Genomic DNA, 21,370 nt, shown 5'->3' on the forward strand with positions numbered 1-21,370 from the left:
GGGAAAGATTTTTCAACTATTTCCAGGGAGAGCAAAGGGAATCAGTAAAGATGGAAATACTAAATATACCAAAGCATCTCAGACAGAGGAAGGTGCCCCCGAAGGCAGAAGAGAAGTTTAAAGCAATAGGTAATACTATCTTCAGACCGTTCTTACCCTCAGGGTAAGCTCTCGGGGGTTCTTACTGTGAGATGGCTCAGCTGGTGCAATCTTAAAATAACCTTGGCCAGGCCCCTCTGAAGAAATATCTATATTAATAATAACGGACCCCTGAAAGGCACTTCTAAGGTTGGCCCACCTATTCAAGTTCAAGGACAGACCCCAGGGCCCAGATTAATTCAAAAAGTCAGCTTTTGATACCTGAAATACTTTGAAAACCTAAGAAATGGTCAGATGTTCCTATACAGGTAGTTGTTACCAGTGGAATGATGTTCTCTGTGTGGATTTTTAAATTATTTGTCTTAACAATGCAGGACAGTCTTCTAATATGTTCAAGCTGTGGGATTCCCTACTGCTAGTCTTTCCCCTGGAGCCGGAGGGAAAATGGGGTGCAGCAGGACACTCGGCCTCATGTAGGTGGGTGGAACTGCCCCTACTGTGGTAGGAAAAGTAAGCAATTTCTCCTCCTAAGGCAGAGGGAACACATGTTGTCAGCGAGTGCTGCTCCATATAAATCCTCCTCTATTACGCACGTCTCTGATTTTCAGTGCGTGAAAACCAGGAGGGGTGGAGCTAGAGACAATGTCTGGAATAAGGGATCCTTCGTGGTCCAGGAGGGAATGTGGGAGGGTAAGGGGGAACTGACACCAAGGAGTACAAGAAGGGAGATGATGTTTGGAAACGGATGGTGGTAGTGATTGTACAACGCTGCTTGATAGGACTGAACCATGGAATGGTATGATGTCTGGGTTAGGTCCTAATAAAATGGTTTGATTGAAAAAACATTAAAATGGTCAGAAAGCATTTGACACTAGAAATATGAATAGACAGTGCCTGTGAATACAAGGCAATGATGTAGAAAGCACTAGAAAAATGACATTGAGAAATAATTGGAAAGCTTAGCACCTACTTAAAACCACACAATACACACAAAGGCGAAGTAAAGTTGTTTAATTTTATTATGTCCTCACAGCAATTTCATTAGGAAATGTTACAGAAATTTTACCTCTCTATATACACCCACATACATTCAGAAATATTTTCTTACATTAGGTTTTTCTTTTTTTCCTTCTTAGATTTTTCAGTTTCCCTTGTTTCTTCCCAAACACAGATCTGGCAGTTACCATGACTACTTTTGTTTCCTTTTCTTCGTCCTCACTAGAGCTGCTAGTAGTCACGCCTTCATGCGTCACATGATCGTGTTGCACTCTGCTCTGCAAATCCGAAGGACTGGTTTGTGACCCTGTAACTGCTTTTCCTCTTTGGATGCCAATTAAAGCTTCACTTTCAGCATTCTCACTTGAAGATGTGTCGGATGATTCTGAGGGGTAGGCCGTCCCCAAAAACCCACCACATTTATTCTCTTCTTTAGAATCAGAGAGCCTCTTTCTTTTCAGGCCTGATGAATCTTTCAGTTTATTTGCTATGTTTCTCTTCTGGGTTTTTCCTTTTACCGTATCACGTAACGCAGATTCTTTCTCCATAGCAACAGAAACTGCTTCTATTTCACTGGCTTCTTCTTCCCGCTCCTTCCTCAGCATACATGTCACAGCTCGGTTGAGCCTACGGCTCTTTATACCCTTAGCATCTTGTTTCTCTTGTTGAGCTACTCTAAAGAAGGTATCAATCCGAAGCTGTGTCTAAAAAAATAGAACAAACGCAAATGAGAAACAGCAAGTATCCGAGACAAATCAAAGCTCTCGGCCTTCGTCACTAGCATCTGATCACTATAGCAAAGGGTAGGGATTCTCTATTTCTCAAGAACCACTCTGCTCACAAATGAATTACATTTTAATTTCTGTATTATATTTGATGTAGCTCTCACACCAACTCCGGCAACAGTCCACATTTCAAATATGAAATCTCTTACAGGTATTTAAAAATGTCTAAAGCCACATCTCCTGCCTTCCTTTAGAGCAACATAATCCTACAGGGCCTCTTTCTAAACTCAGAAGTCCTGGTAGCATAGTGGTTACGCATTAGGCTGCTAACTGCAAGATCCGCAGTTCAAAATCACCAGCCACTCCTTGGGAGAAAGGCAGAGATTTTGACTCCCTTAGAGTTACAGTGTCAGAAACACAAAGGGGCAGTTCTACCCTGCCCTGTAGGGTGGCTCTGAGTCTCAGAATCATCTGACACCTGTAGGGTGGCTCTGAGTCTCAGAATAATCTGATACCTGTAGGGTGGCTCTGAGTCTCAGAATAATCTGATACCTGTAGGGTGGCTCTGAGTCTCAGAATCATCGGACACCTGTAGGGATGCTCTGAGTCTCAGAATAATCTGATACCTGTAGTGATGCTCTGAGTCTCAGAATAATCTGATAGCTGTAGTGATGCTCTGAGTCTCAGAATCATCTGACACCTGTAGGGTGGCTCTGAGTCTCAGAATCATCTGATACCTGTAGAGTTGCTATGAGTTGGTATTGACCCTATGGCAGTGACATGATTTAGTTTTTCATTTCTAAATTCTATTATTTTCTTTTTAAAAAAATATTATCATCATCCAATACCTTTACTAAGTAAATCTAGAATCTACATTAGAAATATTCCTGACTTTTGTTAAGCAAATCCACTTTTAGGAAAATTTTTTAAAAATCACTAGTCGAGAAGGGGGGAAGACTGAAGAAGATGGTGCTCAATTATATTTACCCGCCCGGAGCTCCTACTGCCAGGGCAGATAATTGGGAGTTGCACAGGGAAACACCACATGCCATGTAAGGTGCTCCAAGTCCCATGAGACAAACCACTATGTCTTCCTGTGAGATCAGCCAGTGAAACGCCATCCTCATAGGCCCACAACCACCCAACCAGTGTCGCATGAGAGGACTATCCAAATCATATTCCAAAGAGTGGAGTACTGGTTGGCTAGGGTAGCAGTGAAATCACAGCAGTATCCTGACACCCCCCCATCGTCCCCCCAACCCCAGTGCAGCTACCAGCAGGTAGTTCGAAGAATCACTCATACAAGTCCCCCAAGAGAGCCCAGTGCTCTCCAACTCTGGAAGATGGTGCCAGGCTCCTCTAAAACAACATGTAGACAGCAACCAGCCCCAAGAGCCTCAACAAAAAAGCAGGAGAAACAGAAGACAATGCTGGAAAAGTCATGAACCTAACAACGTACATAGAAGAAGCAGACATTGATCTAACACAGAAAGAAATCTTCAGAATTCTGCTTGGAGTCATACAGGATATGAGGGAAGCAATACAGAAAAATTATGAAATGATAGAGGAGATAAAGGCAATGCACCATAGGGAAATACAAGACCTAAAGAATGAAATAACAAAATCCATAGCAAATTAACAAACTTTGCCAACAAACTTGGAGGCAGAGGATCACACCAGTGACCTAGAAAATAAGCAGACAGATTCCAACAAAGGGGAAAAGCAGTCGAAGAAGACAATCAGCAAATCTGAAGAAAACCTGAGAGCCATGTCTAATGCTATGAATAGGAACAATATTAGAATACTTGGACTACCGGAACAAGGCACAAAGAAGAAGTCAGCAGCGAAAATACTGAGGGAATTCTTAGAGGGAAACTTCCTCAGCTTAATAAATGAAAATCGGGCAACCATTCAGAAGGCTGAAAGAAAACCAGTCGGACTGAATCCCAATAAGTCACCAAGAAACATAATAGCTAAATTATCCAACTATGAGGAAAAAGAGAAAATCATAAGAGCAGCTAGGGAAAAACAAATAGTAACTTACAAATGAACCCAAATAAGAATATATTCAGACTTAAACAGAAGTCGATCAAACTGCTATACACATTAGACAAGATCACAGAAAAGGCAATTAAAAAGGTAGTGCCCTTTACAGATAGCCAAGCACAAATTGAAATATCTAGGGATATACCTGACTAAAAAAAAATCAAAAGATTTGTAGAAGGAAAACTACAGAACACTATTATAAAAAAACAAGAGTGACCTCAACAAATAGCAGAATATCCTATGCATGTGGATTGGAAGACTTAACATAGTAAAAATGTCAGTTCTACCCAAGATACTATATAAGTTTAATGATATCCTAATATGAATACCATCATCCTTCTTCAAAGAATTGGAAAGACTGATACCCAACTTCATATGGAGGGGAAGAAGCCCAGAATTAGCAGAGAACGCCTCAAGAAGGACAAAGTGAGAGGGCTTGCTCTACCTGATTTTAGCATGTATTATACAGCCACAGTGGTCAAAACAGGGTGGTACTTGTAGAACGACAGATATTCAGACTAATGGAAAAGAGCTGAAAACCCAGAAATAAAAATATCAGCATAGGCAACTGATTTTTTATATGGGGTGAAAAAGTATCAAATGGGAAGCAGATGCCCTCTTCAATAAATGGTGCTGGAAAAAAAATGGATATCTACCTGCAGAAAAATGAAGCAAAACCCTTACCTCACTCCATGCACAAGAATAAACTCAAGGTGGATCACAGACCTTGAGGTATAACACGAAACTATTAGGGCCATCAATGAGGTAATTGGAACAAACCTGAGAACCTTGGCACAGGGAATATATAGGCTATCGGAAATAGGGAAGGATACAAAGACAGATGAGTCACAAATTTATAAATGGGATATACTGAGGATAAATCAAAAGAACTCACCAAAAGTATTAAGAGAGCCCATGGACTGGGAAAACATCTTTACCAATGACACATCAGACAAAGGTCTTATTACTAAAATTTACAATACTTTGTAAACTTACAATAAGAAAAAAACTAACTGCCCATTAAGGAGGTGGGTAAAAGAACCTGAAGAGAAGTTTCACAGGGGCAGAAATCCGAATGGCCAATAAACATTTGAGAAAAATGTTCCCGATCATTAGCCATAAGAGAAATGCGAATTAAAACAACTATAAGATACCACCTAACACCCTCAAAGATAGTCCAATTCAAAAAATCAGAAAGCAACACGTGTTGGAAGGACTGTGGGGAGATAAGAATGCTCGCCCACTGCTGGTGGACCTGTAAGTATGCGCAGCCATTATGGAAATTGATTTGGTGACATGTAAAACAGATGGAGATTTAGCTATCACAGCACCCAGCAATCCCCCTACTGGGCATATAATACTCAGAAGAGACAAGAAACAAACCATGGCCAGACATCTGTGCTCCAATGTTCATCTTGGCACAGTTCACAATTGCAAGGAGTTGGAAACAACCCAAATTTCCATCAACAGACAAGTGGATCAAAAACTGTGGTACAGACATACAATGGAGTACTACACATCCCTAAAAAGCAGTGATGAACGCATGAATCACATTGCTGCATGGAAAGAACTGGCGGAAATTATGCTAAGTGAAGAAAGCCAAGCACAAAAAGATAAGTACAACATGAGTCCACTGAGGTAAGCTTAAACAAACAAACAAAAAATGGGGCATAGGCGAAAAGCTACTATATACATCTATCCCTGAGGTGAGGTCCACCAAGGATGGCAGGGGCCAAACCCAATCCAGGGATACATATGACAGCCAACTAATAATAGGGGGAAATAATGAGGAGGAAAAATCATGGGTAGGGGGGAGCAGGGCACTAACCCACCCAAGGGGAGGGTATTGTTTATACTTCCACAAGAGGGAGAGATAGACCAGGCTTCAACCCAATGTGCCAAGAGATGAATACAACATACCAGCATGTACCAGGGAGCCAGTAGAGAGGTCTGCAGGGCCGGCCCCAATCACAGCTATGTGGACAACCCCCTCTGCGCCCCACCCCTGCCTAAGAATGCACTTCAGAGGACAGCACTGGGGCTGCAGCTTGGGTAGAGAGGTGTGTCTGATAACAGCACATGGGAGAAATGAAAAGGGATGGAAAGGGAGGGGAGGACATCCTGGCCCACCATGCCCCAAGGACGATATTCCTGCTCAGAGCAGACAACACACAGAGAGGACCATAGGACCGGCTGTACTATAAGACATGACGTTCCTAACTAAACCAAAGCGCTGCAGGGGACAATACTGGAGACACAGTGCAGAAATTGTGCACAATCTGACCCCACCACGCTGGAGCAAAACACTAAGGGCATGCAACAGAGCAGCAAGGGGAGCAAAGTGATGAAATTCCCAGGGAACACCAAAAAATAGACTTTGGAGACAGAGTATGGCACCCCATCAGACTCGACTTGAAAACACTCGTAAAGGCCAACAGACCTTGAACTATTGATAGGTCTTTCCATATTTGTCAGTGGCTTTCTTTCTGCTGTTGTTTTGTAGGTCTTGACTTTCTGTGTTGTTTTATTAATGTCTATGTATGTCTATCTAGATAAGATAGGTGGGATAAATAATTTAGAAATGAAAAGAACAGGACCAATGGTTCTGGGGGGAAACGGGAGAAGGGGAGAGGGTAGAAAGGAAGGGGGGTTGGGAACCAACCCAGGGACAAGGGAACAACAAATGAACTAAAATCAATGGAGAGAAGGGCGTAGGATGCCTAGTGGGGCTTAATCAAGGGCAATGTAGCAGCGAGGAATTACTAAACCCGAATGAGGCCAAACATGATGGTGGGACAAGAGCAAAGGAAAGGAAAATAGAGGAAAGAACCATGAGGCAAAGGATATTTATAGAGGTATAAATACAGGCATGTACATGTGTAAATATACATATAATGAGAGGGGAATAGAATAAGGTGACTAGATTTTCACATTGGTAAAGCAGGACACCAGCGGGACACCAATGATAAAACTCATATCCTGGCGAAATAGCCACATGGCAGCAGAAAACCATACACCCTAGCTTGTCGTGCATTCTTTCCAAGTATCGGGACTTTTTAAAAATGCCGCAGGACATGGAAAAATTGTTAAAAATCGGGACTGTCCCACCAAAAGCAGGACATCTGGTCACTTTAGAATAGAACTATGTACTCATATCTATATGTTAAGAATTAAGGTTGTAGATAGACATTGGGCTTCAATTCAAGTACTCCCAGAATACAAGAACACTTTGTTCTAACAATCAGTCATTCTGTGATGCTCACCTACCCTACATGATCACTGAAGCCCAAATGTTTGCATAAGTAAATGTGGTGAAGAAAGCTGATAGTGCCCGGCTATTGAAAAATATAGTGTCTGGGGTCTTAAAGGCTTGAAGATAAACAAGCGGCCATCTAGCTCAGAAGCAACAAAACCCACATGGAAGAAGCACACCATCCTGTGTGATCATGGGGTGTCGATGGGATCAGGTATCAGGCATCTAAGACCCAAAACAAAACCATACCCAAGGTGAATGGGGGGATGAGGGTGGGGCAAGGTGAATGGAGTAGAGACCCAATGCTCATCTTTAGACAATTGAACATCCCCCTACAGTGGGGTCACAGGGAAGAGATAAGCCAGTCAGGGTGCAGTACAACACTGATGAAACATGAAACACACAACTTTCCTCTAGTTCTTTGATGATTCCTTCCACCACTATCAAGACCTCAATTTTACCTCAATTTTACAAATAGGATTAGACCAGAGCATGCACACTGCTACAGACAAGATCCTGCAACACAGGGAATCCAGGATAGATAACCCACCCACAGGGCCAACAAGGAGAGTAGAGATACCAGGAAGATTAAAGGAGGGTAGGGGGAGAAAAGGGGAATCCATCACAAGGGTCAATCTATGCAACCCTCTCAGGGGACGAATAACGGGAAAGTGGGTGGGGGCAATGGAGAATGATGTAAGATATGAAAATAATAATCTATAACATCACAGGTTTGTGAGGGAAGGCGGGAGAGGGAGGGGGAATAAATGGGGAGCTGATATCAGGGGCTGAAGTGGGAAGAAAATGCTTTAAAAATGATGATGGTAGCAAAAAAAATGATGGTAGCATGTGTACAAATATACTTGACACACTGAATGAATGTATGGATTTGTGATAAGAGATGTAAGAGACCCCAAAAAAGTATTCAAAAATTACTAGTCACCTAAGAGATAAACTATGTACCTAATATTCATCATATTATTATTCATTAACTGAAATGTAAGGGTCTAATAAGTAAACTAAACTAACATTAAATGTCCTTGATGAAATATAATCTGAACACTTGAAACTATGAAAACTATAACACAGCAAAAAGCTTACATTAATAAGTGGGGGAGGGAGATAGATGTAAAATTATACTTATCTATAATAATAAATGAGTACATAAGGAGGAGAGAAAAGATAAAAGGAAATTAGCCAAAATGGTAATATCTACATTAGAGGAGGTAGATAAAAGTAATTTTATTTTTTTTATTTTAATGTTTTAGGGCAATAAATATGTATTAACTTATATAAAGGGTGAAAGTCTTACAACAAAATTCATCTGAAATTAAGGCGTAACCAATGAGTCACCACGCCAAATACAGTTTCTTCGCTGTTGCCTCATAATATTTTCAGTAGAGAAAGTTATCAGATGAATAAAAATAGATATATGCTGGAAATATTGCTTGCTCTACCTTTTGTTCTGTTCTTTAAAATGAATCAAAACTAATAGAAAACAATTAACTTAATATGTGGTCTCAAGGCATGTGGCCTCATTTATTGAACTGATTTATTTGTGTTTTATCGCTTTGTTCTGGGGAGGGAGAGAGCTTGTTTTGGAGTGGGTAGAAACATTCTCACAAGTAAAGTAAGATGTAACTACCTATGTGGGTGAACTGAAGACCACACAAAAGGCCTCTTTCTCTTCCAAAACTTCCTTCACTAATAGAAGCTTCTCATTTTCTGCCTTTCCCAGTCAGACAGAACAAGAAAAGACTCTAAAGCCCAGCTCTCAAAGTGAAATTATAAAGTGAAGACTAAGTCCGCCTTTCTTTTTCTATTTGCTGCTTCTCTTATCTACAGCCCCATCGTTTTCAAATGTACTTGCCATGCCCTAAAATAAAAATGAATGGGTTTTCAGTAGCCACCAATCAAGACCATAACAATTTACCCTTTCTCCTGAACTTTAGAACAAAGGCCTATGATTACCTGTTGGACATTCAGTTGCTTTAATACTGGAAACAGAGATTCATCTGTCTTAGTCTTGGTCCAGCCAAAATACCGCTGACAAAACATGCAGGCTGTTAAGGCTTATTAATGTTTTCTAAAGCATTTTGAGTAATAAATCAAAAGTCCAAAGAACCCACCCTTGAGCCCTCACATCACCCAATAATGTTCATATTATAAAGATTAAAGTGGTAAAAGAAATGAATTAACAAAACAAATTATACCAATATACTCATCTGTGCTTCTCAATAGCCTCTAAGACAAGGCATATCCCACTACTATTTTAAGACATCAATGGCTCTTCAGAAAAGAAAACTGTAGCTAATTTCTTTGAGGATAAAAAAACAGAACCAAAAGGACAATAGTTCAATTAATTCTACTTACAAACTTTTCAACATTCATTCAAATGCCACATTAGAAAGCACCCTAGTTCTCGGGACAAAATTAATCTTTTCTTTCTAATATTTAGCTATGTGGTGATATTTATGAATGCTTATCACTGATTATTTCCATTTAAAAATCCTCTTAAAAACTAGAGACAAAAAATGTACTAAAAGGATATTCTTCAGCTAATGGAATATAAGGAGGAAAAATGAATCAGATCAGTCGATGTTCCTGAACTTTTATACTAAGACACATGTTGAGCTCAATGCTCCTTCGTGTTTTAAGGAATCAAAGGATATTCTCGAATTTTCTCAAGATCAGGTTTCCCCCATAGAAACGATCCCTGTGACTCATCCACGGCGGGCTTAAGGTAGGCTTCTGCGACCGCTGGGTTAGGAAAGCCAGGTGCGAGCTGCAGGGTCCGCAACTTTTTTTTCACTTTCGTGTCATGAGGATTAGGTCTTATCTTCTTATTTTTTTGAGCTTCATGCCACCACTCTCTACAAGGGGAAGAGGAAACAATGATTGATAGAGAAATACAGACACCGTAGGAGAAGACATACTGTGGAAAAAGAGCTACCGTTGAACGAAAAATAAAACCCAAAGCTGTTGCCAGAGAGCAGATCCAACTTGAACTCAAGTCCCAACTTCAAGACAAATGACATCAACTACAGGGTCACATGATGACTAATGTTACTCATCACAATACTAAATGATGTTAACATGCATTGAATCTTTTTACACACCTCATTGCCACCATTAGTCTTCCTGTTCACCTCACCTTACAGAAGAAACTGAACCCCAAAGGAATTAAAATTAAACTTATTAAATTAAATCCCTTAAAACTTCACAGCTGGAACTGGTAGTCAGAACCCCAACAATTTCCTCTAGAAACCGCACTCCCAATAATATAAGAGCCACACAAAATCTCCAAGTCTCCTTCTCAATGCTAAAGCCAATACGTCTTGTCTAGCGTGAATGAAATATTGACTCAGTAACCGACCAAAGAATATTTAATCAAATGCAAAAAGGCCAAGAACATGTTAAATTTATAAAGTGTAGGACATAGCTGTACATAAAATGAGTCCAATTTTGGAAACAAAATGTATCTATGTGGTAAAAGTAAATAGAAATATTTATAAGAAACAATTGTATTTTATTGTGCTCGGCACTACTCTACACGCTTTATCTGTTATCCTGTTAATTGTCAAATCCCAAATCTGTAAGAGCTATTCACTTTTATCACTTTACAAATTCAAAAACTGATACATAGCTATAACAAATTAGAATGAAACATGTTGGCTAAATTGTATCTCCCTGACAGGTGCGAACTTAACTATTCACTTTCTTCTTTATATTTTATCATCTTTTTTAAAAGAAAATCATGTACGTGACTATGGAAGGTTAGCCATGTCTGTGAATGGGCATCTTCGTGGATCCTGGGGCCCAGATGAGCTGCTTGGACTGATAACATACGGAACGGAGTCAGGGCATTCTACCAGGGAACGCCTTGCTGAGGCCTGACCAAATTATGAATTCGTAGGCAAGATAAATGACTGTTGCTGTTTTAATCTAGTGACATTTAAGATAGTTTATATCACAATAATAAATAATCAGACAAATTTATACAATTAGAAAAACATAGCATAAAAGTTACAAACACAACACGATAATCATCATCAATCCATATAGTCCATGAAACCTTAAAACAAAACAAAAATCTATAGCTCATATTCTACTGCTTCACATATCTATTAATACTAGAAACTGATTCAGAATCCACCTGCTCCTCAGCCAGTGTTTCCCAGCACTGATGCAGGGGTGCCATCTAGCAGGAAAGCAACATAACTGCAGTCTTCATCATACAGTACCTTGTGCCTCTGTTTTACAATATTATTTCCCAAAGTTTGCTGGGGGTATACTTCTAACTACATACTATTTTTCCATCTATGAAATAATAATGATTACTAGCCAATAGTATCAGCACACACACGGAGCCTCCTTATAGAAAGCAAGCCAGGGTCATCATACACAGATGAAAGATGGCACTTGCCAACTAGCTTAGTTGGGAAGGCAATAGAAGAACTGTTAAAATGATGATGGCGACATTGAAGGCCACATGTCCTGAGCAAGGTGTTAGGAAGAGAGGGACATCTGTTGAAGCCATCCACCTATTTGGAGGGCATTTGGGAATAGGGGCACTGCAGTGCTAGATCTCCTTTTCTTCCAGAAGAATCTAACATTTTCTGTGAAATCTTCCTACGTTTACTGTGGCTCTTTCAAGATTAAGACTCTAGAAAAGAATGCATTAAATAAGCTAAACCAAACATTGAGGTTGAATTCCAGGCTGCAGGCTGACCCCAATGTGCCTCTGCTTTAAAGGGCGACTTACTGACCAGCCTGGTTAGGAAAAAGTCCAAGCAGAAAACAAAGCAAGACAATATTTTCAATAGTGCTGTTCTGTTTCCTCTTTTCCTCTGTTAAGTCGGGAACTAAAATCCCACCCCCACCCCCCACCCCCACAAGCCAACCAAACACAGAAACTGTGACTGACTCTAAAAAAATATAAACAGTGGGCAGAAACTGTTGAACAAAAGAAAACTACATAATGAGCATTTACTAAATTAGAAAGATAACTTATTAATATACATGAAAAATATATTAACTCGCTACTACTTAGGAAATCAAATTAAAACATTAAGATAGCATTTTCATTTATCCTAAAATAACAAATGGGCAAGGACTCCAAGATACATCTACAAGGACACTCAAATAAATATGGTTATACTTTAAAAACTATACTTTTTAAATTAAGTAATCATTATACACCCAGACAATAGACAACTGTGGAGTCCCTGTAAACAAAGATATAAATCAATACAGTGCTGATAACATGCCTTGTTGCATCACCAAAGGGGCTGCAGACAATGTAAAAAGCCTATGTAGTAGCTTCTCATTTTTGCTAAGGTGGGCATATATGTTTATGCATGAGTCCCCAACTGACAACAGGACTCCATTCCAGGAACTCCTTTATAAATTGGTTCTGATATAGGTTGAATACTTTTTGTTCTTGTTGTTTTTGTTATTATTATGTTAAATGATGAACATCTTAACTCAATTTGCTAATTTGAAGTCTCACATAAATTTCTGACTTAAAATATTGTGAAGAACTTACGAAAATTTCGTGAGAGGTTCTAGCCCATGTCCAGGGAATTCATTGAGAATTTCCATGGCTGTTACACAACCTACAGTTGGTATTCCTTCTGTATAATCACTTCCAAGCAAATATGCCAAATTTATTAATTTGTTCCGGTCTAATCCTATAAAAGCAACAAACAAAAATATATACATAATTTATAGTTAAATATATACTTAAGTATAAATACATATACTTATATTATCTAAATATACATATATCTGTATGTATGCATGTCTCCCCATCCAACAATCTCTCTTTTACTATTTAAAGTAGAATCTTAAAAAAAAAAGTTCTGTTAAGATTTCTTGGTTACGTGTTGGGCTGCTAACTGCAAGGTCAATAGTTCTGAAACCACCAGCTGATCTCCGGGAGAAAGAGGAGGTTCCCTGCTCCCGTAAAGTTATGGTACCGGAAGCCAACAAGCCCAGTCTTGTGCTGTCTCATAGGGTCACTATGAGCCAGAATCCACTCTACGGCAATGCTTTTTTGGTTTGGTTAAGGTTTCTCTAAGTTTCACTGTCTCCCAAATGTAGACATTTGGCCTGGATCTCACTTCTGAACGGCAATCATGTATATTCAACGAGATGTCCAATATGCTTCTCAAATTTACCACACCCAACCCTGAACTCTGCATTTCTCCCCTCCTCTGCGCCACTCCCTCCTCGTATTAAATGGCAAATCCACTCTACCAATTGTTTAGGACTTGAAATCATCTTTGACTTTTTTTCTTTCCCTCACAGTGTAGAGCCAGTCCACCTGAAACTTCTTTCTCTAGCACACCAGACCCACTTTAGTCTCTTCGTCCTCTCTGACCTCAACTCTGCCATTCTCATCTTCATTCATGGCTTCCTTCACATTGGCCTCCACGCTCTCCAATAATATGCCAAGCAGACTTCTGTCCCGGGCTCTGCAGCCACTGGGACCTTTGTCTGACATGCTCTTCACTGCTTCATTCAGGTCTCTGTTCAAAATTTACCTACTAAAGTAGCCTTTCCTGACTAGCACTCAACCTAAAACAACACCCTCGTCCGTGTCACTCTCTCTCCTATCTACTGCTTTCTATTTTTTTTAATATGGCACATATCACCTAGAGTCACATTATTTCTATTTATACATGTATATTATATATGTATTTTATGTCATGTTTAGCTTCTGATCACCTACTAGGCTGTTTTATTCTCAGCTGTATCCTCATTGCCAAGAACAACATGAGAGTCATTCAGTATGTTGGTTGAGTGAATAAAAGGACAAATAATCATGCTGAAAACACTGATGCACAACCAGGAGGCAAGTGACTCTAGTAGAAGTGACTCCCCTCTGCTTTCTTTGTCTACACTCTGGAGATCCCAAGTAGACAAACTTGGGATTTTCATTTCTTAATCCTAATGAAAAAAAATCATACAGACAAAAAATATCATTTACATAAAACTTTTTAGACACCTGTTGTTTCCATTATTTCATTAGGAAGAAATAATTTAAACCATCAATGAGTTCTGAAGGGTGAATTCCAGAAAGTAATTATACTCTGACCCTTACCTAATTGGTTATGAAAATCCACATACTGGTAATATTCTATAAACTTGTTTTTATTAAAGAAGTTTTTATAGACATGCCGTGCTCCAAACAGCCAAATGTCGCTGTCGTCAGTGATGGTGCCCGAAGTCTGGTCAGTCAGGTCGAGGATGGCACACTGTGCCTCCGCTTCCATAGGGGCCTCAATGTAGGGGACGCCGAACAGGCGAAGAAGTTCCTGAGGAGTTAGACACCATGACACCACGGAAATGTATCAACTCGTTCTTTCAAAAGTCGGAGAGTATTTTATTTACTGCATTCTCCAAGGGAAGCTAAGCAACAGCGCTGCTTAAGGAAGCCTGCGGGTAAGTCAGCCTACCTGGCTTTCCAGGAACATCTGTCCTGTCACAGTGGCAGCAATCCGCTCCTGCTGCTGCTTTTGAGCTTTCAGTGAGTTCTGCTCCTCTAAAAGGCTGCTCTCCAGAGTCTCCAGTTCTTCCTGGATGACAAGTGCATTTGTAGATAAGCGTACTGGTAAGCCAATGACACTGCTTTGTTACCCATCCCTGCATATCAGCTGTCTGAAGCAGCCAATCTGCCATTTCTCCTCATGGGGTAATTCGCGCCTGGATTTCTGAGCAAGGTCCTGTAATATCTTTAGAGTGCCCTCACCAAATCACAGGGGCGGCGGGGTCTGCCCCAGACAGCGACCTACAAAGGAAGAGCCATCCGCAGGGACAGGATGATGCATGCAAACACCTACTTATAGTCATGCCTTCGATCCCAAAAGCACATAGCTGCCTTAGCCAGTAAGTGAAAGCACAGTGGTATATCATTACCAAATTAATATCTTGCCATTCGTTGAGGGAATCAGCTGCATCTTGTCCCGCTTCTTCGTGTGGCTCAATAACCACACTCGCCCTTTCAGCGTGGTCACCAGAGTCGGCTTCGTCCATCTCAGCTTCTGTCTGTCCTTCTGCAGCGACTGACTGCACACTGCGTTCCGAGGGAGGTTTGGAACTGTCCGGTAACTCAGCTGGACTCTCATCATTACTAATTACACCCTCTACTTCAATGAAACTCCCTGTTCCAAAATAACAAAACCATGTTGCAACGGAAGCACTAAAATCATCTTAGAGAAAATGCTTTACTCTAAACCAAGAAAACAGTTGTTAGAAAGCACTCATTAAGAGTGTGGAGACCAACGTTCAAACCCTGGATAAACTAAGCCATGATTTGAGGAACACCGGGCTGAATATAGGCGGGACCTCATCCTGGAGGAGCTCCTCTGTGTACTCTTTCCTAGCTCCCACATTAGGGCCCATAATTTTAGTTATAATTTTGCTCTTAATTGCCCCTTGTCTCATCCAGCTCCTGCAAAACCGGCTCGGCGAGATCACCGTATAGCAGTCCACCAGATGCTGCTGCAGCAATACCAGCCTCTCCACCCTATGCCAGGCCAGGCATTCCAGTACTCTGCTTGAAACCCCCCCTCCCTGGTGTGAGTTCGTCTTCCTTAAGTCCGCAGGAAGAAGTTACAGAAGAGACTGACTCCGCCCCTTTTCACTATAAAGCAGAGTTGGGTATGCCTGGTCTTGGCAAAAGGGACTCCATTTTAAATCCGGTGCCTTCAGCTTGGCTCTTAGAATTCACCTCTCATTGACCTCCCTCTCACTGACCTTTCCCCTCCCCTGCTCAACCCCAAACACCTGGGGCCGGCTCATCCCGAAGCCAGAATGTTTTCTGAAGATAAGCACACCCCACTCTACCCAGCCTGGACGTATAGCTGAAATTAACAAACTCTTCTCTGCTGAAGCCCTGGTTGTGCACAGATCCTCCCCAGCTTTGATCCTTCCCAGCTGTGCCTGCCAGCAGGGGTATAAAAACGCAGCCTGAATTCCCCAAGGCCCGGTTTCAAAGGCTCAATTCCCTGAGTTGCTGAATCTGCCCACAAGCCTCCCAATAAAGCCTGCTTCTGAACTTTGCCAATTGGATCTTTGGTTCTGTTTCGTGCCCCAAAAATCCTTACAAAGAGTTTACAACTAGTTATTTAATTTTAAAATACCCGTTACTTCCAAGCAAGCCTTTTCATTAGCTAACTAGCTGGCCTTGTGGCTGAAATTAGTAATCGAGTTTTCAAAAATTGTGTGTTGCCTTTATAAATTAGGATCTGCGGCAAGCTGGGAGGGATCAGGAAAATAAACTGAGGTGTGTGTTCATATGTGGTGCATGTGATATAGTAAATACATGATGTGTGTATCATGCCTACATAGGGAGAGAGAGAATGAGAAAGCTCATGTGAGAAACTGAAATCCTAGGTAAAGGAACTAGAGTTTTCTCTTATATTTTTTCAGCTCTTCTTAAGTTTGTAGTTATTTAAAATTCAAAATAAACAAACTGAAGAGTAGCGTTCCTTGTCCAAATAGGACATTCTCTCCCTTTAAAAAACAACCAAAAGAAGAGTAAAACAGGAAACCTCAATATTAACATGATTAGTTGTTCGTCTTTGACATGTAACATTCAAGTTCATTTGCAGTCAAAAGCCGGGCCAGGACTAGACTGAGATCGACCACGCCCTCTCCCTACAAGCGCACAAGCACCTACCATCTGAGTCACTGTCTTCAGAGTCAGCCTCCTTCGGCTCCGTGGGCTGGGGAACTGCAATGAAATCCTGATCTGCAGATTCCATCGTCTCACTTTCGTGGATGGTGCTCAGCACATCCTCCTGCTGTTTAGCATTAAACGATGCCACATTTTCTAAGTTACTTAATGGCTCTGTAGGGACGCTTACTGTGTTACTTGTTGCTTGCAAACTGACAGTGCCAATGATCTCAGAAGCCCGTTCTTCGCCTTCCGTTTCATCATCACTTGAACGACCAGAGGAATCACATGGACTCTCAGATGCGCCAAGATCGTTTTGCAGCTCCAGAACTTTGGGATCGGATTCATGCTGTGACAATGAAAATGTTGACACGGGTGGTACCTGTTCCTTTCTGTTCTGGAGTCCATGTGCATCACTGTGCAGCCCCTGTGGATTCTCTAAAGCAATCGGATCTTTTCTGCCCTTGACCGTAGAGTCACTACTGGTCTGAAAGACATCACGCACCACGTGAATAGGTGCTGTGTGATCTTTCTGAGGACTGGACGTACTGCCTTGACATAAGAGCATGCTTGATAAATGAGCGGAGGCAGACGCCTCTTCTTCATTATTCGTGCCGGCTGCACTCGCCTCTACAAAGTTCACACTGGTGGAGGGAGGCAGAGTTCTAGACAACCTTCCTTTCCCAGCCTCTCTAAGCCGAAGTCCTTCATCAGTTTCCACATCTGAATTGTTCGTTGGTGGTTTGTTCACTCCCAGCCTTCCCATCTGCACATCATTTTCAGTATTTACTTTAACTTCTTCATCCTCGTCAAGAGCTTTCTGGATAGCTGAGAGAGTCCTCGGTGAGACAGAGCCTTCATCGACGATGATGGACGCCTTCTCCTCAGGGCCCTGCCCTTTAGCTTCACTCTCCAGCTCCTCTTCCGAGCCACTTCCCAGCATGGCTGCCTCCATAGCCAGTAAAGTTCTTGGAGAAGGAGGGGCAGCCTCAGTCTTGATCTCTGGCTTTGGTTTTTCACACGGAGCTGAGTGCACGTCACAAGACATGCTGTGCCCTTTGCTGGAAGAAGGAAGAGACTCGGGCTCTACTTCTGCAGCGTTCTTAGCTCGAAGACCTTGAAAAATAAAATTTACATACGCAGTTTAGCAGTGTGATGATATCTTAGTAGGCAGGCAAGCGAATACTGGGGTTCTGATAAATGAAATTATAAATTTTTATTTTATCATCATCTTAGAGTTAATTCCTTGGATAATTTAAAAATAGGTTAACGTGATAGTAGTTAATTCACTGATAGCTCTAAAAAAATCACTATTATTTAAGTAGGACTTAATATTATCAAGGCTGATAATCTGTAAAATTCAGAGACGTGCCATATTTTTGGCTTTTAAGTGTCAAATACATGATGGTGTGTGATACCTTTTATCAAGATGTAATGGGAAGTGTCTTCGGAGACCACTCTCCTTGACTCCACCTCCTTCAGAAATCCCCCTTCATCTTTATATTGTCTTTCGATTTGCCCTGAATGTTGCTGATTCATTTCTTTTTGCACATTCTCTATGTGCTGGTTCAAGTAGTTTTTTTTAAGTAAGCCTTTCAGTTGATACTGTGAAAACTCATTGGACTCCTAAAAGCAAAACACGTTAAAGCAATGATTCTCAAAAATGTGAAAACCAGATGTTACCTTGATCTCCATCCCCTTCCTCAACAGTGAACAAAGAACCACGGATGCCTCTCACTGGCAGTATTTTCACCTTACTAAAGTAAAATTTGAATAGCAGGAAACTTATAACTGACTTTTGGAAAAGCAATCTTTAAAGCGGAAGAGATATAAAACTATTGACATCACGCATGATTTAATCATTTATTGAAAACTATTCAATGAGCATCTAATGCATATCAGTCATAGTGACAATTGGATTATGGCTTACCAGAAAACATTCTAGAAGTAGATGTGCAAAAGAAACGAGCACAGTCCTTGACACAGAAAACACACATAGTGAATTAGAACAACAGTAACAATAGCTGACATTTTGCTCTTCTAGTGATTCTGAGGTAGGTGTGGTTAACACAAGTGAGAAGGACATGTGCATTTATAAAGAGACATTCTATGATGCTAATAGAACATTCCTCAGGGGGGAAAACATTCATTGGGAGATAAGACGTAGTCTTGGGTAGAAAGTCAAGAAAGATCTCCTTGAGAAAATGTTTATAAATTCAAACCCATAATTACCTGGTGTTTCACAGAATCACTGAGATCCACAATTGTATTTTGCTAGAACTGTACTATTACCTAAGAAATACCCATTAATTTTCTCTTCTTTTTAAGTTAAAAACAAATGCCCATTAAGTGTCTCTTCGGTAAAGTTTGGGTGAAGTTGTAACAGTCCTGTACCACTGTATATGTTATACCTCTGGCATTGCTTCAAATAATGTTCGCCTTCGCTTGGTAAACTCCTTCATATCAGTCAAGATTTCGTGCTTTATTTCAGGCGGCAGGCTGCTGAAGTCTTCAGATTCGATATCGATTGCCTGAGGATCATGGAAGAACTCTTCCTATAAAGAACAAAATGTGGCAACACAGAACTTACAATTTATACATTTAGTTCAATTTAACAGGACACATAATCCTTGTGCTTCTAATTGTACATAATCAACAATAGGCCTAAAAGCTAATAGGTATATTATGAATATATTTATTCATTCCATAGAAAAAAAGAAATCATGAGTCACCTCTACTGTCTAGGCTCTATTCTAAATGCTAAAGTACCACACTAATCAAGCCTACTTAAGATTCTTTTTTTTTTTAAGATTCTTATTTTAAGAAATGGAGCGAGGCGTGTAACAAACGAACAAATAGCACTAAGTGTTTTGAAAAAAATAAAACAAGTACACTGAATAAGAAAATGATTAGGACAATAGAGGAAAGAAAAAAAAGGATAAACAGAAAGTTCCCATTGAAAAGATGGCATTTGAACTTGAGAAGGTCTTGGGAGACAACAAAGAGCCTGTCATGGGAGGATGGGACACGGAGCTCCCAAACTGAATGAATGAAAAACAATGGCAAAATATCTATGATAAGGATGAGCCCTTGTGATTCTGAAGAATGTTTTTATTTTCCTTATTTGTTTTGTTCCACCTGAAATTTAAACAACTCTAACACTCAATTAAAAGATCAAAGTTCAGTCAATCAATAAATAAATGATTTTTTAAAGGGTCAAAGTTCTTTAAAATTTAACTAATCACCAGAAGTATTTCAAACCCTTCACTACTACATAATATAATTTAAAAAATCAGATGCCTGTATGTATGCACACTATGTCTGATATAAATAAATAAAACAACAATGAGCACTTCCCATGTTTAGTGGGCTGCTATCCTCAAGGTTGGGAGTTGGAAACCACAGCTGCTCTTTAGGAGAAAGACGAGGCTTTCTGTTCCTAGAAAGAGTAGTTTTGGAACCCTACAGAGGCAGTTCTAGCCTGTCCTACAGAGTCACTACAAGTCGGCATCAACTCGAGGGCAGTGACTCTGGTTGTCTGTGAGTCCCATGCTTTATTTCACTAAATGTTCCATCCAAGCGATGAAGAAGGTATCACTATTTCTGTTCTACAAAAAAAGAAATAAAATCTTAAAACCAGTAATACATTTGATTAGGATCACACAGATAGGAAACAGTGCAGACCAGAATTAAATGTAGGTCTTAGGGACATAATTTCAAGTCAACCTGAAGCTATATAAAAGTGTAGGCATGGTATTCCACCTGTCAATCGGGTCATAGGCTGATGGTGCCTCCTTGTGGGCCTAGTCTTCTCATAAGGAGGCTCTGGGAACCTCCCCCGTCTATCTGCCTTCCCCTTCCGGCTGGCTGACCCTGACTGCTGCTAGATCCACCGCCGCTGGATTCATTTAACTTAGCACCACAGGCTGGTGATCTTCCTGCGCTCTGCATCATTGCATGTGGCTGTGTGAGTCTGAAGAGGGAGGATATGATGGAGTCATATCAAACTTAAGGACTTGAGTTGGACTGGGCTGGGCTGTTTTCTTGACATATAATTACTTCTTAATATACAGCTCTTTCTTATACATATATGAGTGTCTCTGGATTTGTTTCTCTAGTCAACCCAGTCTAATACAACGTCCTCTTCCAAAGTTGTTATCAATTACTTTTTACTACTTTAGAACTTCCAGAAGTTGTTTCTAAGAATTTAGCTGACAGGTCTTCTTCTAGATGGAAAAAAAAGAATACAAATAAACAAGATATAATTAATGTGGGGATCCCAAATTGCTATCATATGCACTAAAAAGAAAACTTGAAAAATGTTTATTGGAAAACCTTTCACATTTTCTACTTCAGCTTATAAAATGTTATCCACAAATACTGATTTTAAAACCTGTCCAGAAATTCTTAGAAACTCTAACTTTTGTCTGCCTTAACAGAAGTTCTTAGTACTTGCTTCTAACCAATAACAGAAGGGCCAATGCAATTATCTTCAACTGTGAGGCTGCAAGAGGCAATGCAGTTTCTGCTTAGCACTTCCTCTTGATATTCTTGTTCCTGGCTCAC

At 40.5% G+C, this 21,370-nt stretch overlaps 1 protein-coding gene across 1 annotated transcript in view; it reads right to left on the minus strand.

The window, feature by feature from the left end:
- Positions 1-1,099: 1,099 nt before the first annotated feature.
- The window catches only part of ERCC5 (ERCC excision repair 5, endonuclease), a 30,741-nt gene continuing 10,470 nt past the window's right edge, over positions 1,100-21,370 (minus strand). Inside the window, exons 6-15 of the mRNA XM_075563438.1 lie at positions 19,216-19,359; positions 18,223-18,430; positions 16,808-17,920; positions 15,043-15,287; positions 14,583-14,702; positions 14,228-14,441; positions 12,668-12,812; positions 9,792-9,992; positions 9,091-9,175; positions 1,100-1,799 (exon numbers count right to left, since the gene is read on the minus strand). Of these exons, the coding sequence (XP_075419553.1) occupies positions 1,209-1,799; positions 9,091-9,175; positions 9,792-9,992; positions 12,668-12,812; positions 14,228-14,441; positions 14,583-14,702; positions 15,043-15,287; positions 16,808-17,920; positions 18,223-18,430; positions 19,216-19,359 (3,066 nt within the window). The 3' untranslated portion in view covers positions 1,100-1,208. The remainder of the gene's footprint in view (positions 1,800-9,090; positions 9,176-9,791; positions 9,993-12,667; positions 12,813-14,227; positions 14,442-14,582; positions 14,703-15,042; positions 15,288-16,807; positions 17,921-18,222; positions 18,431-19,215; positions 19,360-21,370) is intronic.

This window comes from Tenrec ecaudatus, chromosome 11 (genome assembly GCF_050624435.1).
Source record: "Tenrec ecaudatus isolate mTenEca1 chromosome 11, mTenEca1.hap1, whole genome shotgun sequence".
Lineage (NCBI taxonomy): Eukaryota > Metazoa > Chordata > Mammalia > Afrosoricida > Tenrecidae > Tenrec > Tenrec ecaudatus.